Source organism: Eretmochelys imbricata, chromosome 7, assembly GCF_965152235.1.
Source record: "Eretmochelys imbricata isolate rEreImb1 chromosome 7, rEreImb1.hap1, whole genome shotgun sequence".
In the NCBI taxonomy this organism is placed as follows: domain Eukaryota; kingdom Metazoa; phylum Chordata; order Testudines; family Cheloniidae; genus Eretmochelys; species Eretmochelys imbricata.
Window position 1 is genome coordinate 82,959,313 of NC_135578.1, and position 20,130 is coordinate 82,979,442.

The 20,130-nt window shown below is 44.9% G+C and overlaps 1 protein-coding gene across 2 annotated transcripts in view; it reads left to right on the forward strand.

The window, feature by feature from the left end:
- Positions 1 to 666: 666 nt before the first annotated feature.
- The window catches only part of PSAP (prosaposin), a 36,689-nt gene continuing 17,225 nt past the window's right edge, over positions 667 to 20,130 (forward strand). The window contains exons 1-5 of one of the 2 annotated variants that reach the window (XM_077821894.1): positions 667 to 780; positions 16,328 to 16,461; positions 17,771 to 17,845; positions 18,134 to 18,259; positions 18,834 to 19,028. In XM_077821894.1, coding sequence (XP_077678020.1) covers positions 744 to 780; positions 16,328 to 16,461; positions 17,771 to 17,845; positions 18,134 to 18,259; positions 18,834 to 19,028 — 567 coding nt within the window. In that variant the 5' untranslated portion in view covers positions 667 to 743. Of the gene's footprint in view, positions 781 to 16,324; positions 16,462 to 17,770; positions 17,846 to 18,133; positions 18,260 to 18,833; positions 19,029 to 20,130 lie in introns of both variants that reach the window. The other variant, XM_077821893.1, reaches the window with a different exon arrangement.

Sequence of the window (20,130 nt, forward strand, 5' to 3'; positions counted from 1 at the left end):
TCTTGAGGTCTCCTTCCCCGCGGCAGGACCAAAGCGCCTGGTGGGGCAAAAGGGCCGCCGGGTGACGGCTCCGGGCTGCCCCCCCCTCAGAGGCGGGAGGGAGGCCGGGCTCCGCAGCCCTTAGGGGCTGATGCGGGAGGATGACAGGCCGGCACCCCCTCTCCCTTCGCGTGGGACTCGGCCCTGGCTAGCCCCGCCCGAGCTAGCCCCGCCGCACGCGTCACGCGGCCGTTGAACGCTCCCGCGCGGCTCCCTCCCGCCGCGCCGGCGGCCGCTGCTGGCTGCGGGGCCAGGCGCCACCGAGCAGGAGCCGTCCGGGGGTGGGTGCTCCCAGCCGGCCTCCTGCAGCCCCAGGGCACGTCCCTGCACAGAGATAACGGGCCAGCGCGGCCTGAGCCAACCGTCCCTGCCTATGCCCCTCGGCTTGCCCGTCACGTGGTGTCTGACCACCCCCCGCCAACAATCCCCGCACACTGCTCCCTCCCGCGCGCGCGCCTTCTCCCCGCCCCAGGCGAGATGATTCAGTGTCAGACGACCCGGACAAAAGGAGCATGCGCAATGGTGAAGACGCTGGGGGGGGGGGGTCCGCTGTGGAGTCATGAGCGCATGCGTAATGGTGGGAGGGGGGGGTCTCCCGAGCAGGGTGGGCAGAGCATGCGCAGTGGCCTCGGGCTGGCCTTATATAGGCTGCGATCAGCTGATCGGCTCCGCATTGCAGAAGGTGGAGTTCCGGTGGCGCAGTTATGCAGCTACTGCTTCTCCCGTGTTTGCTGGCCGCCGGTAAGCGGGGCCGGGCCGGGCCACTGTTGGGAGCCGCTCACGGGGCGGCGGTAGCTGCGGGTGGACTCTGGGTTGGGGTGTCCCCAGTTTCCTCGGTGCCCGGGCTGGCTGGGGCTCGCCCCTGCGGGTGGAGGGAGTGGGGCAGCCTTGCGGTTGGAGGAAGGGCGGGGAACGGCTCCAGCCCCGGGAGCTGCCCAGGGGCAGCGGGGCCGGTGTGTGTGTTTGTAGAGGGGGCTGAGCAGAGACACCCTGGCCTGGCGCCCGGGAGCGCTGGGCCAGGTCCCCTTCCCGCCGCGGTGCGAGTGGGTCGGGGGCGGGCTCAGAGGTGTGTGATCCAGGCCAAAGCCTGCGCTGTCCCTTGCACTCTCTGTGCAGTCGGTGCTACACAAAGAGATTAGGTAAATACCGTCCTCGGAGCTTCGTCAGATTCAGCAAATACGGCCTGGGTCGTGACCCCGTAAGTGCCAGAGACTGGAGCTAACTAATCAGACCTGCCGTGGAGTGAGAGCCGCGAGTAGGCACAGTCAGTGTCCCCCATCTAACACTAGACTCTTTAGCTCTATATCTTAAATGTTCAAAGGTTCTTTTGTTTACACAAATTTTTGGTATCAAATTTATGGGCACGTTCTTCAAAAGATAATGCCGACTCATTGCTATAAATGACACAGCATTGTAAAACTATGTTGACTGCCAAAACCCTGAAGAAAAGAAAAAAGCATAGAAGAGAATGTTGTAGGTGGAGGGTTGGGAGAAAATAAATCTTGCCTGGAGCCTTACTATTGTACTAATGACACTGCATTACTCACCATGGTGTAATTTAGTTTGATACTCAGTGCTATGGGTTTAGTATTTTACCAAGCAAGCAAGTGTTCTGTGCCCCAAATAGTCTGTATTTTTAATACAACAGAATATTGGGGGAGTTGACAGATAAGGTGATAGATGAAGAAAGGAATAAACACAGACTTTTGGGGGTGGTTTCTTGAGGCGTAGTGTTCATCACAGGTCCTTCATAAAGTCATATCTTAAATCTACCAAAAAAACTAATAGATCTTGAAAAATTAACCTGGTACCTAATTCAAAAACACATACTCTAAATAGGAGAGCACTGTCTAGGGACAAAGTGCAGATGAGGAGAGGCCAACCTCCACACCAATCTGAAGCAAATATTCACCAGCAACTACACACCACACCACAGAAACACTAACTCAGGAACCAATCCCTGTGGCAAACCTCGTTGCCTGCTCTGTCCCCCTATCTATTCAAGCGATACCATCACAGGACTCAACCACATCAGCCACACCATCAGAGGCTAATTCGCCTGCACGTCTACTAATATTATGTATGCCATCATGTGCCAGCAATGCCCCTCTGCCATGTACATTGGCCAAATAGGACAGTCCCTATGTAAAAGAATAAATGGACACAAATCGGACATCAGGAATGGTAACATAAATTGTAAGGAGAGTGATCACTTTAGATAAGCTATTACCAACAGGAGAGTGGGGTGGGGGGAGAGAATCTTTTGTAGTGACAAACACACACTTTTTCATGGTCTGTGTGTGTAAAAACATCTTCTGTATTTTCCACAGTATGCATCCGATGCAGTGAGCTGTAGCGTACGAAAGCTTATGCTCAAATAAATTGGTTAGTCCCTAAGGTGCCACAAGTACTCCTTTTCTTTTTGCGAATACAGACTAACATGGCTGTTCCTCTGAAACCATACAAAAGCCAGTAGGAGAACACTTCCATCTTCCTGGATATTCTAAACAGATTTAAAAGTAGCTATACTTGAACAAAACAAACTTCAGAAACAGACTTCAAAGAGAAACCACAGAACTAAAATTCATTTGCAAATTTCACACCATTAATTTGGGCTTGAATAGGGACTGGGAGTGGCTGACGCATTACAAAAGCAGCTTTGCCTCTCCTGGAATTGACACCTCCTCATCAATTATTGGGTGTGGACTAAATCCACCCTGATTGAATCGGCCCTGTCAGCACTGGTTTTCCACTTGTGAGGTAACTCCCTTCTCTTCATGTGTTAGTATAATAATGCCTGCATCTGTAACTTCTACCCCATGCATCCAGTGAAGTGAGTTCTAGCCCCCGAAAGCTTATGCCCAAATAAATCTGTTAGTCTTTAAAGTGACAGCGGACTCCTTGTTAGTCTAGCTAAAAAAACAGCACGGCTACCTCTGATACTTTACCTCCACACCAGTAACTGAAAAATAGGATTGTGCTAAGACTTCTAGCAGGATACTGTATCTCATCAGGGATTCTGTGCTACTGGCTGGAAGCAGATATACTTGAAGTTTGGAAATCCTACCAACTTTTTTCCCTTAACTGTAAAGGCAAAGAACCCTTCTTTATTCTTCCACTTGCCAGCCCAGACTTCTGCTAATGGCTGTGTCCATTACTCTGTTCCTCTGTCAGCCTCTTTACTGCAGATGATGAGGTGTTTCTAGTCTACCCTTCAATGGGTCTCTGTAGCTTAGGTTTTTTTGTTGTTTGTTTTTTTCCCCCCTCAGTGAGGAGCTCTGATGCCTTTGTCTGCTACTGTTCATAGCCTTGCTAAGTGTTGGGAAAGTGAAAATGACATTATTTTGTCAGTTTCATAGCTACTCACAGGGTTATGAATGGTCAAGTGAAAATTGACAATACTCAGCAAATCCTCACTCTGTAGCTCTGAACAGCAGCAGAAATATTGCAGTTGTCTGTAGACTAACTAGGGAGACACAGCATCACTCTGACTGGAAAAGTATTTTTGCAGTCAATAGCTAAAAACTCTTGTAAAGGTTCCTTCCCCACTCTGAACTCTAGGGTACAGATGTGGGGACCTGCGTGCAAGACCTCCTAAGCTTATTCTTACCAGCTTAGGTTAAAACTTTCCCAAAGTACAAACTTTGCCTTGTCGTCGAACCGTATGCTGCCACCACCAAGCGTTTTAAACAAAACAGGGAAAGAGCCCATGTGGAGACGTCTTCCCCCAAGCCCTACACCCCCTTTCCTAGGGAAGGCTTGATAAGAATCCTCACCAATTTGTACAGGTGAGCACAGACCCAAACCCTTGGATCTTAAGAACAATGAAAAATAAATCAGGTTCTTAGAAGAATTTTAATTAAAGAAAAGATAAAAGAATCACTTCTGTAAAATCAGGATGGTAAATACCTTACAGGGTAATCAGATTCAAAACATAGAGAATCCCTCTAGGCAAAACCTTAAGTTACAAAAAGACACACAAACAGGAATATACATTCCAGCACAGCTTATTTTACCAGCCATTAAACAAAAGGAAATCTAATGCATTTCTAGCTGGATTACTTACTAACTTAACAGTTTCTGAGACTGCATTCCTGATCTGTTCCCAGCAAAAGCATCGCACAGACAGACAACCCTTTGCCCCCCCCACTCCAGATTTGAAAGTATCTTGTCCCCTCATTGGTGGTTTTTTGTGTCAGGTGCCAGCGAGGTTATCTTAGCTTCTTAACCCTTTACAGGTGAACGGGTTTTGCCTCTGGCCAGGAGGGATTTTATAGCACTGTATAAACAAAGGTGGTTACCCTTCCCTTCATATTTATGACAACTCTCCTAAACTATAGTCTGCAGAAACTGATGGCATTGGTCCCCCCCCACATAGCCAAAAGCTTCTCCCTTGTAATTGAGCAAATGGATTTTTAACCCTTGAGTACAAAGGAGGTTAAGCCATAACTCAGTCACAAATTGTTCTTTAGGTGACTTTCTGGCTGTTTAGAAAGCCATAGAAATAACTGATTAGGAGACCGCAGCAAGTCATGCTGAAAAGATAGTGCACAGTTGGCCAGTGGTATGAGACAGCTTTTTTGTTTTAATATGTAACTATGTTCTGAGAAATGCTTTCAGAAAAGTTTCAGACTTTATGTACAGTATTTAGGTAAACTATGATAGTGAGGGTGAATTAGTCTGATTATAAAAGGGTGTGTGTGGCAGGTGAGGGGGCTGCTATAGGCTGGGAAGGGGCAGCTTGTTAGTTCCTGTTGCCATTTCTTGATACCTTGATGTCCTATGCCCAGGTTCTGGGTGTCCTTTCCCCCACCTCCATGTATGCTCCTGCCCTTCCCCTGGGTTGGGTGTCTGACTACAGTGGCTGGAACGTGGGGAGAGGAGAGCTATTTCAGCCTGCTCCCCAGTAGCCAGCCTGATGTCAAGCTCTGCTGGCCACTCCAGCTGTGTGTGTGTTACATAAAAACATTGCTGTGTCCTGTTCTCCTCTGAGCTATTGTGGGGCTGGAAAACGTTTTTTTTTCAGGGGGAGGAATGTAGATCAGCCTCCCATACTTCAATTGGGGTGGTGGGGGAGGTGTGCTGCAGTGGGCCCTGCCTGGTACTGCTGCCTCTGTGTGAAACAATTGAGGACAACAGAGGACTTTTGTTAGACCTGTTTGTTGTTCTGACACCATTCAGTGCACCGTGCTTGCTCGCATGAGTCTTGCTATGGTCACTAATTGACTTCTCCATGACAGAATCATGCAGATTCAAACGTTGCAGCATAGTTTGACTTCATGAGCTAGTTTTATTAAAGTCTAGCTTTGGTTGTCATGTCTCAAAGGAATTGTTTGGAAGCTCATTTTAGTGTGGCTGATGGCCTCAAATTTTTACGTTCCGTTATTCGTACCCATGCATTCATCACCTTTAATTTTAAAGAAGACACTATAGAAATCCAACAGGAATTTTAAGGCCTGCTTATATTACAAAGCAAGTACTCTTCTCAGGTACAGATGCCTTTTAAAATATACTTGCTAAATTGGGTGCCCCACTAATCATCTTGGTCTTTCATTGTGTAGCTCTGACAACTGCCGCTTTTCTTCCTCAATCCTTGAGCTATCCCTTTCTGCTGTGTTTTTTTGGATGCAGTTGGTAGGTATCAGTTGGTATGGAGTATATGAGATGGACTTATAACTGAAGAGTCAGAAGACTGAGACCAAGTCTACTCTATAGACCTATATTGGTATAATTATGTCGCATGGGGGTGTGAAAAATGCACCCTCCTGAGCAGTGTAGTTATACTGACCTAAACCCTCCTGTAGACAGCACTGTCGAGGGAGGGCTTCTCCAGTTGACAGAGGCACCATAGGAAGGTGGATTAACTTCGTCTGCATAGTAGTATCTTTATTAAAGTGCCATAGCAGTGTAGCTGCACCAGTGGAGCTGAAGAGCTATATGTGAAGACAAGCCCTGAAGAACTGGGCATGTGGGTGAGGCATAACAAATGCACGTTGCTTTGCCTATAAGACTTTTACTCAACAAGATAAAATGGCAGGTAATGTAGAGTGAAGAAGCTTTAAAACTGTTTAGACCAGGGTTGGGCAAACCTTTTGGCCTGAGGGCCATATCTGCACAGGCCATTGTATGGTGGGCCATGAATGCTCACAAAATTGGGGTTGCGGTGCAGCAGGGGGTGAGGGCGTCAGCTGGGGGAGCAGGCTATGGGATGGGGCCAGAAATGAGGAGTTCAGGGTGCGGGAGGGGGCTCTGAGCAAGGGGTTGGGGTGCCAGGGAGGGAGGAGGAGGCTCTGGGGGGGTGGGTATGGGATGCAGGAGGATGCTCTGGGCTGGGATCTAGGGGTTTGGAGCGGGAGGGGATCAGGGCTGGAGCAGGAAGGGGCTCATGGGTTCAGGCTCCAGGCAACGCTTGCCTCAAGCAGCTCTCAGAAACAGTAGCATGTCTTGCCTCCAGCTCCTATGCAGAGGCATGTCCGGGTGGCTTTGCATGCTGCCTGTCTGCAGGCACTGCCCCTGCAGCTCCTCTTGACTGCAGTTCCCAGGAGCAGTGCTTGGGGTGGTGTGGCATGTATACATAGGAGCCAGAGCGGAGACACGCTGCTGGTTCTGGGAGCCGCAGCACACACGTGTGGAGTGGCCTCCAACCCCGTTTCCTGGCTGTAGCATGGAAGCAGGGCAAGCCCCAGATCCCACTCCCCAGCAGGAGCTCAGGGGCCAGATTAAATTGGCTGATGGGCTGGATGTGGCCCACGGGCTGTGGTTTGCCCATCCCTGGTCTACACACTGTATTTCCTCTAGATTCTCACGTGATACACGGATTATCAAACAGCACAAGTGAATTCATTTGTGGGAGGAAGGAAAGGGCCAATAGTTGAAGACAACATAATGGGTCCTGAGCATTCTTTCCAATGTAATAATTAGGACCCTACCAAATGCATGGTCTATTTTGGTCAATTTCATGGTCCTAGGATTTTAAAAATTGTAAATTTTATGATTTCAGCTACTTAAATCTGAAATTTCGCATGTTGTGATTGTAGGGGTCCAACCCAAAAAGGACACGTGTGTGGGGGGGGTGTCACAAGGTTATTGTAGGGGGGATTGGGGTACAGCTACCCTTACTTCTGTTCTGCTGCTGGTGGCGGCCCAGCCTTCAGAGCTGGAGAGCGGTGGCTGCTGCCCAGGAGTCCAGCTCTGAAGGCAGAGCTGCCATCAGGAGCAGCGCAGCAATAAGGATGGTATGATATTGCCACCCTTACTTCTCCATTGCTGCCTGCAGAGCTGGGCCCTCAGTTAGCAGCTGCCACTCTCTAGCTGCCCGGTTCTGAAGGCAGCAGCAGAGAAGTAAGGGTGGCATGGGATGGTATGGGATGGTATTGCCACCCTTACTTCGCTGCTGCTGCTGGCAGGGCACTGCCTTCGGAGCTGAGTGCCTGGCCAATAGCCACCACTCTCAGCTGCCCAGCTCTGAAGGCAGCACAGAAGTAAGGGTGGGAATACTGCGATGCCCCCCCATAACCTTGTGACTCCCTGCAACCTTTTTGGGTAAGGATCCCCAATTTGAGAAACACTGATCTCTCCCCCCATGAGATCTGTATAGTATAGGGTAAATGCACATAAGACCAGATTTCATGGTCCATGACCTGTTTTTCATGGTTGTGAATTTGTTAGGGCCCTAGTAATAATCTGTTGGAGGATGTTGCTCTTAAGTCACACTTCAGGTACTTAGGCCTGGTATAAACAGGCTTTTGTACAGATTCCTCTATTTTGGTCAGGGTGTGACCTCTTTTACCAAAATAGTTGTACTGATACAATCCCGCCCCTTAGGCTAGATGCAGTTATCTTATTAAAAAGATACTCCCATAAGGGAAGGGGGAGTAAACTGTACTGGTACAAGCACCTTATACCAGGATAAGAGCATCTGTGCAGGGGGGGATGTACTCCATTCATACTGGCATAATTAACAATGGTACAACTTGTGTGTAGACAGGCCTTCAAAATGTCTTTTAAAATGGTAGGTCTAGGGCTAAAGAACTGTTCTTTCTGAGGGTAGCTCAGAAACATGAAATTAAACAATACGTGTTGAGTTCCTGGAGAGCAAAGTTGCCCTGCAACTTGTTGGCTGCTTATGTATAGTGAACAGTTGCCATTTGTACAGAACTACTTGACTCTCTAGGCTCTAATGCTTGGTTTATACAAAAGCCAGCTGAAGTTGTGTACATTAAATTAAAATAAGTTTTATAAACTTGTGCTGAGTACTCCTAAAGCACAAGGGGCGGGAGCATTAAGCAAACAACTGATTAGAAGCTTAACGAAAAGCTTGTCTTCCTCCATCAGGTAGCGTTGACCTCTTTGATATTATAGTTAGTAAGAACTCTCTAGGAACAGTGGAGTCTGGTCTGTGGTGGCTCAGATAATGAGGGTTTTTAGCATGTGTATGTTGAAAGTTCTTGCTTTACCCATTGGGATAGATGAACTGTTGCTACAGCCTGTCTTTGGTCCCATGGGCTGTTCCTGCTTCAGCAAATTTTATACTAGCTGTCTCACACCCACACACACATATCACCTGCAATAGAATCAGAGGGTATGATGGACAGGAATTCTGAAAAGGTCAATTTACAATTAGTTTCTCAGTCCATTCTGCTCCTTCCTGGTTAGGGAACAGTTAACACATTACTGTACAACTATCTTGCTTTTCTTCTAGAGACAAGGTGGGTGAGGTGATGTTTCTTTTAGTAACAAAAGTTGGGCCAATAAAAGATAAGTTTTCAGACTTACAGAGTTCTTCAGGTCTGGGAAACGTACCCAGGGCATGTCTACATGACAGTTAAGTCAACGTAAGTTAGTTCAACCTACAGCCATCACAAGTTAAATGTGTGGGAGGAATATTGTAGTGTAGATGCTCACACCGTTAGGTCAATGTAAGCTGCCTTATGTCAGCCTAGTTCTGTGGTGTAAACCAGGTCTATGAATGTCACTGCTCAGTACAAGGTGGAACAGATAAGGAGTTAACACACATTGCAGGAGACCATTCAGGGTGAAGCAGCAGTTAACACCTCTACTGTCTGAGGACCGATAGTTCTAATGATTCATAAATCTAGTGTCTTTATTAAGGCCCTGATATTTGGTGTCTGACTGACAGAGCTCTGAATTGAAGGTCCCAAGCTCATGTTTTGAAGGTGGTGTTTCCTTTGAGGCGGACTGAGGTGAGACATGGAGTGGTCACCTTGTGGAAAGCGTTTGCCCGTGGGTGATGGGGTGTGGTTTGCCTCATCATTTTACTGTGAGGGTTGATTCTTCCAGAACATTTTTGTAGTTTTTACTACACTGGTTTCTAAACAGATAGAAAGAGTTTCTAAACATTGCTAAATTGAAGCAGTTCTTATGTGTAGGTAAGGCCAAAGAGCAAAGCTTAACTTTCTGCATCAGATAGCAGCTTAAAGGTAACATCCTTTCAGTCCAGTATGAAGGGACACTTGAGTGTTTGTACTTTTTGCTCCTTTAACTTTTTTTAAATCTCTTTCTGATTTTGTTTTGCATTAGGAATTCTGGTCTCTGATACCCACATTTCTCTAGAAGATCATGCATAACTGGAGAACTAGCAGGCTTGGAGAACTACCAGCCTCAGATTTTGGGAGTCCATTTCTTCTCCTTTTTTTAAAAAAAAAAGTTTATCATTGTAAGTCTCTTGACGCTTTCAGAGTTAGGATGAAAACTCTCTTAAATGTGCACACAAATTTCCTTCCTCCTGTTATGGGCTACTTCACCCACCCTCTCCCCACCCCCATGGCATAACATTCTCTCATTCTCACTCCTTAGTCCACATTACTTGGTAGTCTCCAGCAATTTGCCCTAGTCTCATTCCTCTTCCTATAGGTATTTTCTCCCCCACCCCACTACTCCCCTCTCCAGTCTTTTCCTCTTCCCTTGGCATGCTGTACTCCTGACCCTGCTCCCAGGCCTCATGCTATTCTTCCCCTATGGCAGGTTTGAGTGGGTCTGCCTACCCTGTAGGGGGAAGCTGCTCTTGTGGTGGCAGTGTGAAAAGGGGAGCTGCACTACTGGGGTTCCATCTGCTCTCCCTTCTTTCTGTGCTCATAGCTGGAGTACATGCCTTGCTCTGTGGTTCTGGGAACACAGAGGTGGTGGATCCCTAGTGCTCAACTTGCCACACTAGGACTCTTAGTCTGCCGTTACTGGCCTAAAATCTCAGCTCTCCTGTGAATTGGTGACTAGTCTTGATGCAAGGGAAATACAAATGCTTTGTGTTCAAATATCTTTCTCCTGCAGCCTCTGCTTTTTGGGGAGGTGGAGTGGGGGAAGAAGGAGGCATGGCCAAAGTGCAGCATATTCTAGTTAGACATTTCAGCAGTCACTCCTGCTTGCTCTGTGTCCTGTAACCTTTCAAAACCGAATGGAGGACACTGACCCCTGAGATGCAGTCTGGTATGTTTTGAAGGATGGAAATATGAGTGCTAGGACATGGTGATCAGGTAATACAAAACAGTGCTCCTGGGCAACAAGGTGGAAGATGGTGGTTGGGTGGCAGAAGTTGGAGTGGTAATATTTCACTAACTCTCCTCTGTCTGGACCCAGGGGTGACGAATTATATGGGCCCGTGGTGCCCGGGCTCCAGGAATATTCAGGGCTGGGGCCCGGCTCCACCAGTGTTTTGGAGCCAGGTCTGCCGGCTGCTGCTGAAGGCTAGGCTACAGCACAAGAGCAGGCTGAGGCAGCTGGTTACTGCTGCACCAGAGGAGGGGAGGAGGTGCACACATGATTAGCAGCCCTCCCCTCTTCTTCTCCCCCCCCCCACTGCCCCCCAGCACCCACTGGGAGGTGATGCCAACGGGGCTTCCGGCAGGATACCTCTGGGTCTCACTCACCTAAGCAGCTGCTGGGGCTTCAATGAGTGTCTGACCCTGTGATCCAGGCCCGCAGTCACCGCTCCTGCCCCACGCTGGGCAAGGGGCAGCCCCATTCCCCATGAGGCTACGGTGAGGGGCAGCAGGGGAGGAAGCCACATGTGGTGGCAGCCCCCCCTTCTCTTGGCACCCACCACAGGAGAGGCTAGGGGGCTTTCTGGACCTGAGGGGGGCCTGAGGAGGAGCACATGCAGTGACAATAGTGCAGGGTGAGTGTGCTGCTGGAAGGAGGGGGGGCCCCTTCCCTGGAGCTTGCTGCAGCTGGTAGGGAGAGGGTTGGGGGGGAGGGGAAGAGTTCTCTCTGGCCCTAAACCCAAGGCAGCCTGTCTGTACCCCAAGCTCATCATCCCTGGCCCCCAGCCCAGAGCCTACACCCAAACACCCTCCCAAAGCCTACCCCCTGCACCTCTTCCAGAGTTCTAGATTCTTCCAGTCAGGCTGCAGTGTGTGGTACTAAAACTGAACTTGTTCTGGTAGATGACCTTTTGTCCATCAACAAAGGAAGTTCTTCCATACTTCTCCTGGCTGACCTCTAACACTTCGATAGTAGTTTTAGGAACCTGCAGGTGTAAATAGAAATACCCTGAAATGGCTCTGGACCTTAACCTTTGGGGTTTGATCCAAGATGATGTGTAGCTGTTCCTCAACTTCCAAAGACCTCAGTTGTGGAATCTCATAAGGCTTGAACTCCTTCCTGTCCACACCTACGGCTCCCTCTGTTCCATATCCTTCTATCTGAAGCAATTGAGAGAGCAGGGAACTGCCTTCTAAAAGCAGAGCTGAAATATGGCACCTAGGCCTCCTGTGCAGACAGAGGGGAGAAGAGCCAGTCCACACAAAATTAAATATAATACCTACTTATTGACCCAGTTCATAATCCCTCACAGCTTTGCTGTAAACCACTGGTTGTAAAAAGTAGCAGGTTGTAAAAAGTAGCAGATTGTAAAAGTTTCAGGTTGGGAAGGGGAACTGTTGTAGGAGCTCTTGTAAAGAGAAGAATGAAAGCTGTAAAAAAATAAAAAATAAATAAAATTAAAATCTAAAAGTGGATGACAGCAAAAATAATACACTGGATAACTAAAAGGTTAATTTCATTTGGTTTATCCAGCAAGTACTAAAAGCTGTGTGATTGTAACAGACAGCACTTGGTCCTCACTTCTCCACAGTCCTGTCCAGTGCTGGTAACAAACCTAGTGCTGTCACTGTGAGGATTCACTCCTCCTTTCATGTGAAAGATGATATTATGAGAGAATAGGGATTTGAGAGGAGCAGCTCTTTTCAGGACTATAAACTACAAACTTTAAATTTCTCCTGGTTATCATCCCCAATTAAATAAGTCTTAAAAGGAGCAGAGATCTTGCTGTTGGGGGTTTCCTTCTTGCATTTTATATAATAGTCAATTACAACACGAGACTTGCATAGAGGGAGAAAAATCCTGAAACTGGTAGCTGTAGAAACAGAAGTACAGTGGGGGAACTTGTAGCTCATCGAGCTAGCTGTAGCATTTACTTGATATACCCCCTCTTGTATTGCATTGCATTGCTCTGCTGCTGAATTCAGGAGTGAAGAGCAGATACTAAACCAAGCTCACCAGTAGCTTTAAAAGAAGTGAAAAGCTATGTGGGGATGCTTTGTTGTGACCTAGAGGCTCAATCTGAGTGTCCATACAGACTATTGTTAAAAGCACTGCAGCAAACTCATAATCTACACAACTTCCGAAAATGAGCTAAATATATTTTTGGGTACTTTACCAACCAGTTTCTGTGGTTTTTACAATCATATTCCCAAATTTTGGGCCTTTCCAAGCAAACAGGGAAACTTGCTAAAAAGGAAGTAGTGCTGTCAAATGCATAGGGATACAATAATAGAAAATATGGCTTTCAGTGTAAGTCTTCTGTTTTTACTTGCACCATAAAATTATTGGATGGTGTTCCTTAAATCTTATTACAGCTGGATCTTGCTTACTGTAAGAAGTACAAGAGACTGCATCACTGTTAGTGTTCTTTATATCAGCCTGGTAACCTGAAAAAAGCTGCTTATTCCCACTTTTTCTAATCAAAGGATGCTCATTACTTGCATGCCTTGCTGGCAAATAGAGCAATCCATGGCTGCTCCTGTTTTATGAATTCCCGTCCAATATAGAGCCAAGGAGCAGAAATTTATATTAATGGCATGCAGCTGAAAGCTGATGATTCATGTGTGGTTAACAAATGTTTGTTCTGTCAAAAGGTTGTAGTGGCTACATAAACAACTAGGCACAAAAAGAATAGGACTGACTCTTAACCATCCTGAAGAAAGAAGTTTGTGGAAAAGATTTGATGGACTTGTTTCTGAGTTATGCCTAAGTTCTTATCTAAACACAATTATCCTGGTTTAACAAAAGGTGGTTTTAAAAAAACAAACCTGTTAAACTAGTGCAAACCCCTCTGACTTATCTTTGGTTTAAAGCAGGCCTATTGCACTTTAGTTTAAAAATAAAAAAATAAAAATCAAAAGCCTGGTTTTAAATATAAAAATCTGCACAGAAGATTGCACTGACATAACACAATAGGTTTAATAGCCCCCTTAATCTAGCGCTCTTATTCACTGTATTGCCATCATCCCTATCTAGTTAAACTGATCCACTGCTACACTTGTGCTTTTTCAAAAAACTTCTGAATTCATTACTTCAAATGTTTCAGTAGTATGGGCCAGTAGACAGCCTTGTTTGTCACCCAGCTTCTGCCTGAACTGGGTTTTTCTTGCTATGAAAGGATCCTCAAATACAAGTTGTACTTCAGTTCCATAGGATTAGAGGAGGCTTTTCGCAACGTCTGTGGCTGAGACTTGGTAAATGCAATAAGGGTTAGGGCCAACTAAAGTTTAGGGAATCAGGATTGTGAGAAAAGAATAAGAACAGCCGTACTGGGTCAGACCAAAGGTCCATCAAGCCCAGTGTCTTGTCTTCCAACAGTGGCCAATGGCAGGTGTCCCAGAGGGAATGAACAGAACAGGTAATCGTCAAGTGATCCATCCCCTGTTGCCTATTCCCAGCTTCTGGCAAACAGAGGCTAATGACGCTGTCCCTACCCATCCTGGCTAATAGCCATTGATGGACCTATCGTCCATTAATGTATCTAGTAATAACTTTATAATATCTCAAAAGGTGATTCTGCCATTAAAATAACATGCCATCTAATAGTTCCTGAAGCTACTCTGAAGGGTGCTGGTCTCCTACCCATCTTCATACTACCCTCCTCATATTTTCCTCACAAAACCTACATCCATCAAAATGAAGAATTAATAAAATGCCTGTAACAGATATCACTTGTCTTGTCATGCTCCATAGCAGCAGTTGCTATGCTTTACCTTGTACTAAGACTGACTGACTTCCTCAAAAAACAAACAGCACAAGCAAGGAAGAGGGATGTCATAATTAACCATTCCCTTGCAATATATTCACATTCAGGAGCTGATGCCTCTACCAAAGCAGCTGCCAAATCAAAGGTATTACTAAACAAATGGGAGGGGGAAAAAAATGCCTCTGTAGATTATTATCCTATAAACTGCCTGAGGTGGTCTCCCAAGGAAACTTGTGCCTAGTAGGAGTATACTGCAGTTGAATGATTTTCTTTTTGTCAGTCAGTAAAGTTCAATTAAAATTTCATTAGACACATAAATTTGACACCATATGCTAAACCTCACTCATAATAAATGAATGCGGGAACATCTGACTGTTCATAAAATCATTACAAGAAAAACTAGTCAGGTCTGTGTCAAAGAAAAGGCTGGAGCTTTAGCAGAAGGTTGTATCTATTTGAGAGTATAGTTTGACTAGATGGGAGCAGTCTGGGGCCTGAGTTTTAATAGCCCATTATGCCAATTTGACTAAACGCAAATAGAAATTTGACAGGTAGCATTCTGCAAACAAATATACATGGGGGCTTTAGAAACAATGACTCCAGAGCAAAATGAGGACCACTTCCCTTACTAATCAGTGGGCAGAAAAGAACATTCAGCTTCTGATATCTCATCTTTAGACATCAGTAACTATCCACTAGCGAATCAAAAAGTAAATTCCAACCAAAAACATAATCCACTCTTATTATTCCAAATCTCAACAATATGAATCTCCTGACATGTGGAGCAAGCAGCTCCACAAGACTTTCTTACTGGTCTTAAAGATGCTCTGATCCAAATACTTTGCCTATAAGCAAGGGCCTGTGGATGGATTACATAGTGCTATGAAATTCTGCAGAATCATACTCTGAATATAAGCTTTTGTTTTTCCAAAAACTTGTATTTTAGATTTTATGGTTGTAAATGTAATCTTCCAGACAGTCATTGGTGTAATGTTATTTAAAATTGTTTTTCTGAGTCTGTAGACAGCCTCAAACTATAGCTGATAGTGTGAACTGTTCCCCATTCTACTCAAGGGAATGTCCATTCTGAAATTTAATGCAAACATTGCGTTAAAAAAAATCAGTTGCAATATCACAGCCCAAAAGGCTGTGGCTGCAAGAAAAGTCCACAAATTCTAGTCCCTGATGGCACTGTGGCAAGATTTGAGAAACGCTGACTTAGGCTATGTCTACACTAGAGACCTTACAGCAGCACTGTGGTACAGATGCAGCTGTGATTCTGGAACATCTCTCATGTAGCCACCATTTTATGAGGGTGGCAGAAGCTCTCCTACCGACCCAGCACTGTGCACTATATCCCTTATGCCGGCAAAACTGTTGTTTGGGCAGGAAATGGTATTTTCACGCTGCTGAGTGACCTAAGTTTTGCCATCTAAGTGGTAATGTAGCCATTGCCTTAGTACGAAACTAGCTTGTTTGCATTGGTGTCATGGTCTCCTGATGGGAAGACTATAATCTCACTGGTTAAGTATTGGGGCAGCTACCCAAATGTTAATACTGCCCCTAACTAGTTCAATGTTCAAAAGGATCATCGCTTTTCCATACCAGTTTTCCAAGTTTAATTCACTTTGAGGAAAAGTAGGGGAAATAAAGCAGCCCAGTCGGAGCATTGTAGTTCTTCAGAAATCCACACTTTAGAAAGCTGGTTCAAGAAGGGTTTAATTGATCTGATGGCATATTAAATATACAAAAATATGTATGCATTAGAACTTGGCATTTATTTTGTGTTGAAGGTATGGGTAGGGATTGGTAGTAGGTGGGAAGTGGGGGGTGATATCTGTGTATAAACCTGACTATAATCTGCATAAGTTCCTACCCTTACATTTTAGGGTAGGAATCGGTGTCTTGAATCTATTTTAAAAAGCAAATTGAACTTCTCTAGAAGTTCATGTGGAGTAACTATTTACTTAGGGTATGAGAGATCTTCAGATGTGCAATTTTGAAAAATTTACTTCTCTTCAGCAGCTGTGGCAAGCCCCCTCTTGTGGGAGAAAAACTGCGTGAAGGGTCCTGAGATATGGTGTCAGAATTTGCGGACTGCGTCACAATGTGGAGCTGTGAAACACTGTCAGCAAACTGTCTGGAACAAGCCTTCTGTGGTGAGTGTAATTGAGACTTGTTCCACTCTACTGTTCAGTTCATCGGTATTTTCATATGCTGCTTAACTGTTTCTAAAATTTGTCTGACTTGGAGGAGGAAGGTGCCATTTGAATCTCACTTTTTTCCAGATGTTCAGGCCATCCAAAATTCTTGCATCAAAGACTTGGTTACAGTGCATTAACTCAGATCTTAAAAAGAAATAGGATTGTCTTATGCAAGCTATGGAGGGAAAGGAAGACCACTCTAACTTCTGCCTATGTCAGTCCAATCACTGTTTTGTAAGGTAGCAGGATGGGGAAGAATAACCTAGAGACCATTCTGGGACAGAGACCAAATGAGCTATGTAAACTTAATTCCTTTTATGCTTCCAGGAGTGAATCTTATAAACTTAACGCCTGTTGTCTAACATCCAGTATGGCTACAGAGATCACCTTGAGCCACACTAAATTTAATGCTGTCACAATGGAAAAATAAGTAAAATTGTAATTGTATATATGTATAAAACTTACCAGGTACTGCATTTTCTGTGAAATCTTATATTGTGGCCATGGCCTTCATCTCCATAATGGCACAATCAGTATGCTTCCAAATCTGTATGCTTGAGAGAGTATGTCTTAATTGGTTAACACTTGTGTATAAATGCATCAGGAAATGTGTTGGGTACAAGACTGGCTAGTTTTTATTAGACCATCTGTTCCCTCCTCCTACCCACTTGTTTTACTCATTGCTACAGACAGGACCAAAAATTGATTGACTACCATGCCCCCAGAGGCAGCATATTAGGTTGATTAAAAAAAAAAATTTGTCCGTCTGATCCCCACTCTCACTAGTTTTGGCCTACAGTTTTTGTGTCCCCCTGATCTTATTTCTATTCTCCTTCCTCAACACAAAACATTAAAATCAAATGATGATGTTATGCTTTCCACCTGATTCCTAAACAGAGCAGTCAAAAACAATCTCACGAGACCGAATGTCTTGAAGGAGAAGGTGGAACAGGAAAGTCCCTCTAAGATGGGCATATCAAAAGCAAATTTTCACACAATCTTCTGTGAAAGAGAACATGTTGTATTAGTGATATTTCTTACTGCAGTAGATGTGCTATTCTGCTTTCTTCCACCCATGTATGTTTTTGTATCTGACATCAGTCTATCCTAGAAATTGGAACTTGACACATTTTGAAATGGCCTTAACTTTGGGATCAAACAGGAAGAGAATTGGACTGTTTTTGGAAGAGGAAATAAAGCACAAAAGGCTTGAAAAATGCAATGTGCAAGGAAAGCTTAGTATATTTTGTTTACTCTTCCTCAGAAAAGCATCCCATGTGACTTATGTAAAGACGTTGTAACAGTGGCTGGCAATCTCTTGAAGGACAATAGCACAGAGGTAAGCTTAAGGGCACTATGTGACTTCCTTTTAGTAGTGGTGATGCTCCAGGGAGGGGGAGTGATCTCCAAATGGGGCTTAATGCTTTTAAAAACTAATGTTGAAAGAAGTTAGTGCACTGAGTGTCAACGCTGGCATCTCTAAGACCTCTACCATCACACCCTACCCCACTTTGGAGTTCAAGTGTTTCCAGATAGTGTATAGTCATTCTCAGAGAATGAAGAACTGGCTCATCTCTCTGCTGCCACATGCATGAACATAGCCAATAACCCTCCTCTTATCTCATAGGGTGAGATCCGTTCTTATATCGAGAAGATATGTGAGTTCCTTCCTGACCAAGGCCTGGTATCTGAGTGCAAGGAGACCGTGGATGCCTACCTACCAACTGTCATGGACCTGATCAAAGAAGAGTTAGTAAGTTGCCTGTAAACAATTTTTGAAAACCTTAAATTGAAAAATTATGCCATGTCCCTGAGTGTTTTGTCCCTTGTAGGGTGAGTGGGTTTAATCCTTTAAGCAAATATGAATGAGATTTAGGGATTCCCTGAATGTGCAGACAGTTAAGTCATTACAATAAAAGAAAATAAATCTAAGTAGTGGTGTAGGTTCAGATCTTGTCTTTGAACCCCTGTTATCCAAAACTCCCTGTTAAATTTTGTTCTCAATATCTCAGAATTTCGCTGCTGCTGATGATATAAATGTTCTAAAATGTCTTTGATATAAATTGGGTTAATACAATAATAGAAATTAGAACTTTTCCGGCTGTATTCACTTGCCTAGACAATGTCGCATTATAATCCAATGGAAGAGTTTCCATTTCACAAAGGTGCAGATTAGGGATTACAAGGAAACAATTAACAGGTTTAAATCCTAAAACCACTTTCTTGCAGTGAATCTTAGCTCACTTTTGAGGTGCATGCAACCTGTGAGATTGAATATGGCATCAGACTGGTGCTTTGTCTTTCTAATTTTTTTCTCTCATATTCAGGATAATCCTGAAGTAGTGTGCAGTGCCCTCTGCTTGTGCCAATCCCTTCAGAAGCACCTTGCTGCAGTGAAACTTCAGAAATCACTCCAGTCCAACAAGATACCTGAACTGGACTTCTCAGAACTGGCATCTCCCTTCATGGCTAATGTGCCTCTTCTCCTTTACCCTCAAGACAAGCCCAAGCAAGAATCTCAGGTAAGGATGCAGAGTATCTCTAGGCACAGGAAAAGTGAATATGTTCCATTCAAGTATCAGTGGTCTTTAACAGTTTATTGATTTGGGTTAACGGCAACTTTAGGAGTTTGGAAACCAACATGCATTTAACTAAGTGGATGCCACACTACAAATAAATTCTGTTATACATATGAGGGTGAAATAGCCCTTTTGCTAGCTATGCAATATTTGTTATTATGTCTTCTGCATTGTTATAGTCCGAGGTAATGATACTGCCTATAATTAGGATTGCCTGACGCTTTCCATTATAGGATCCTGCTTTTTAGTTGCTTATAACTTTGCCGAACTTTAACTCTTTGGGATGAAACTCTTCTAGGCCAGGTGTCCGCCTCCAGCAGAATTGTTCTCTTTGAAAATTTCAACAAAAAAGGCCCAGCTGTTTCAGAAAATGGGATGAGGGGAAAAATGTTTTGCCCACTAAAAAAAAAACTACCAAACAAACCACTAAAAACTGAAAGTTTGGGGTTTGGGGTTTTTTTTTGAAGTTTTAGTACCTCTTCAGGTTTTCAAACAAAAGCTTGAAATTTGGCAGGGAAGTGCTTTTTTGCTATTAGTGAAAAAACACCTATACCTGGCCAAGTTATAAGCCCCTGAAAAATCTTAAGTTTGCAATGCTCAGTAGAAACTCATTAGAGTTTAGCAACCAAATTTGCTGAAGGTTCTGTCTGTACTGAGCATGCTGCAGCCTAGGGCTGGAGGGGCTGAGCAGGACTTTCCCTGCAACTGCTTCTCCAAGTGGCACTAGACCTGAAAGCAAGGAGATTACTTAGACCCCAGGAAAGAATCTCTCCCTGCTGATCTCTTGTGGAAGAGGAAGCAACCTCAGTCCAGTGCTGAGGCAACAAGAACTGGCTTGCAGGGAAGGAATGAGGTATGTTGTATAGGGAGTAGACCGAGACAAGTTGCTGCAGAGGACAGACTGGAAGGACCTGAGGCAGAATGGCCTGTGACTATCCAAACATTTCCCTCCAGAGCCAAGAGTGTCAGTATTCCTGTGCTGTCAGCAAATAGCTATAACACCTGCTGACAATGTGTATACCTCATCTCCCCTCAAATGGCTGGC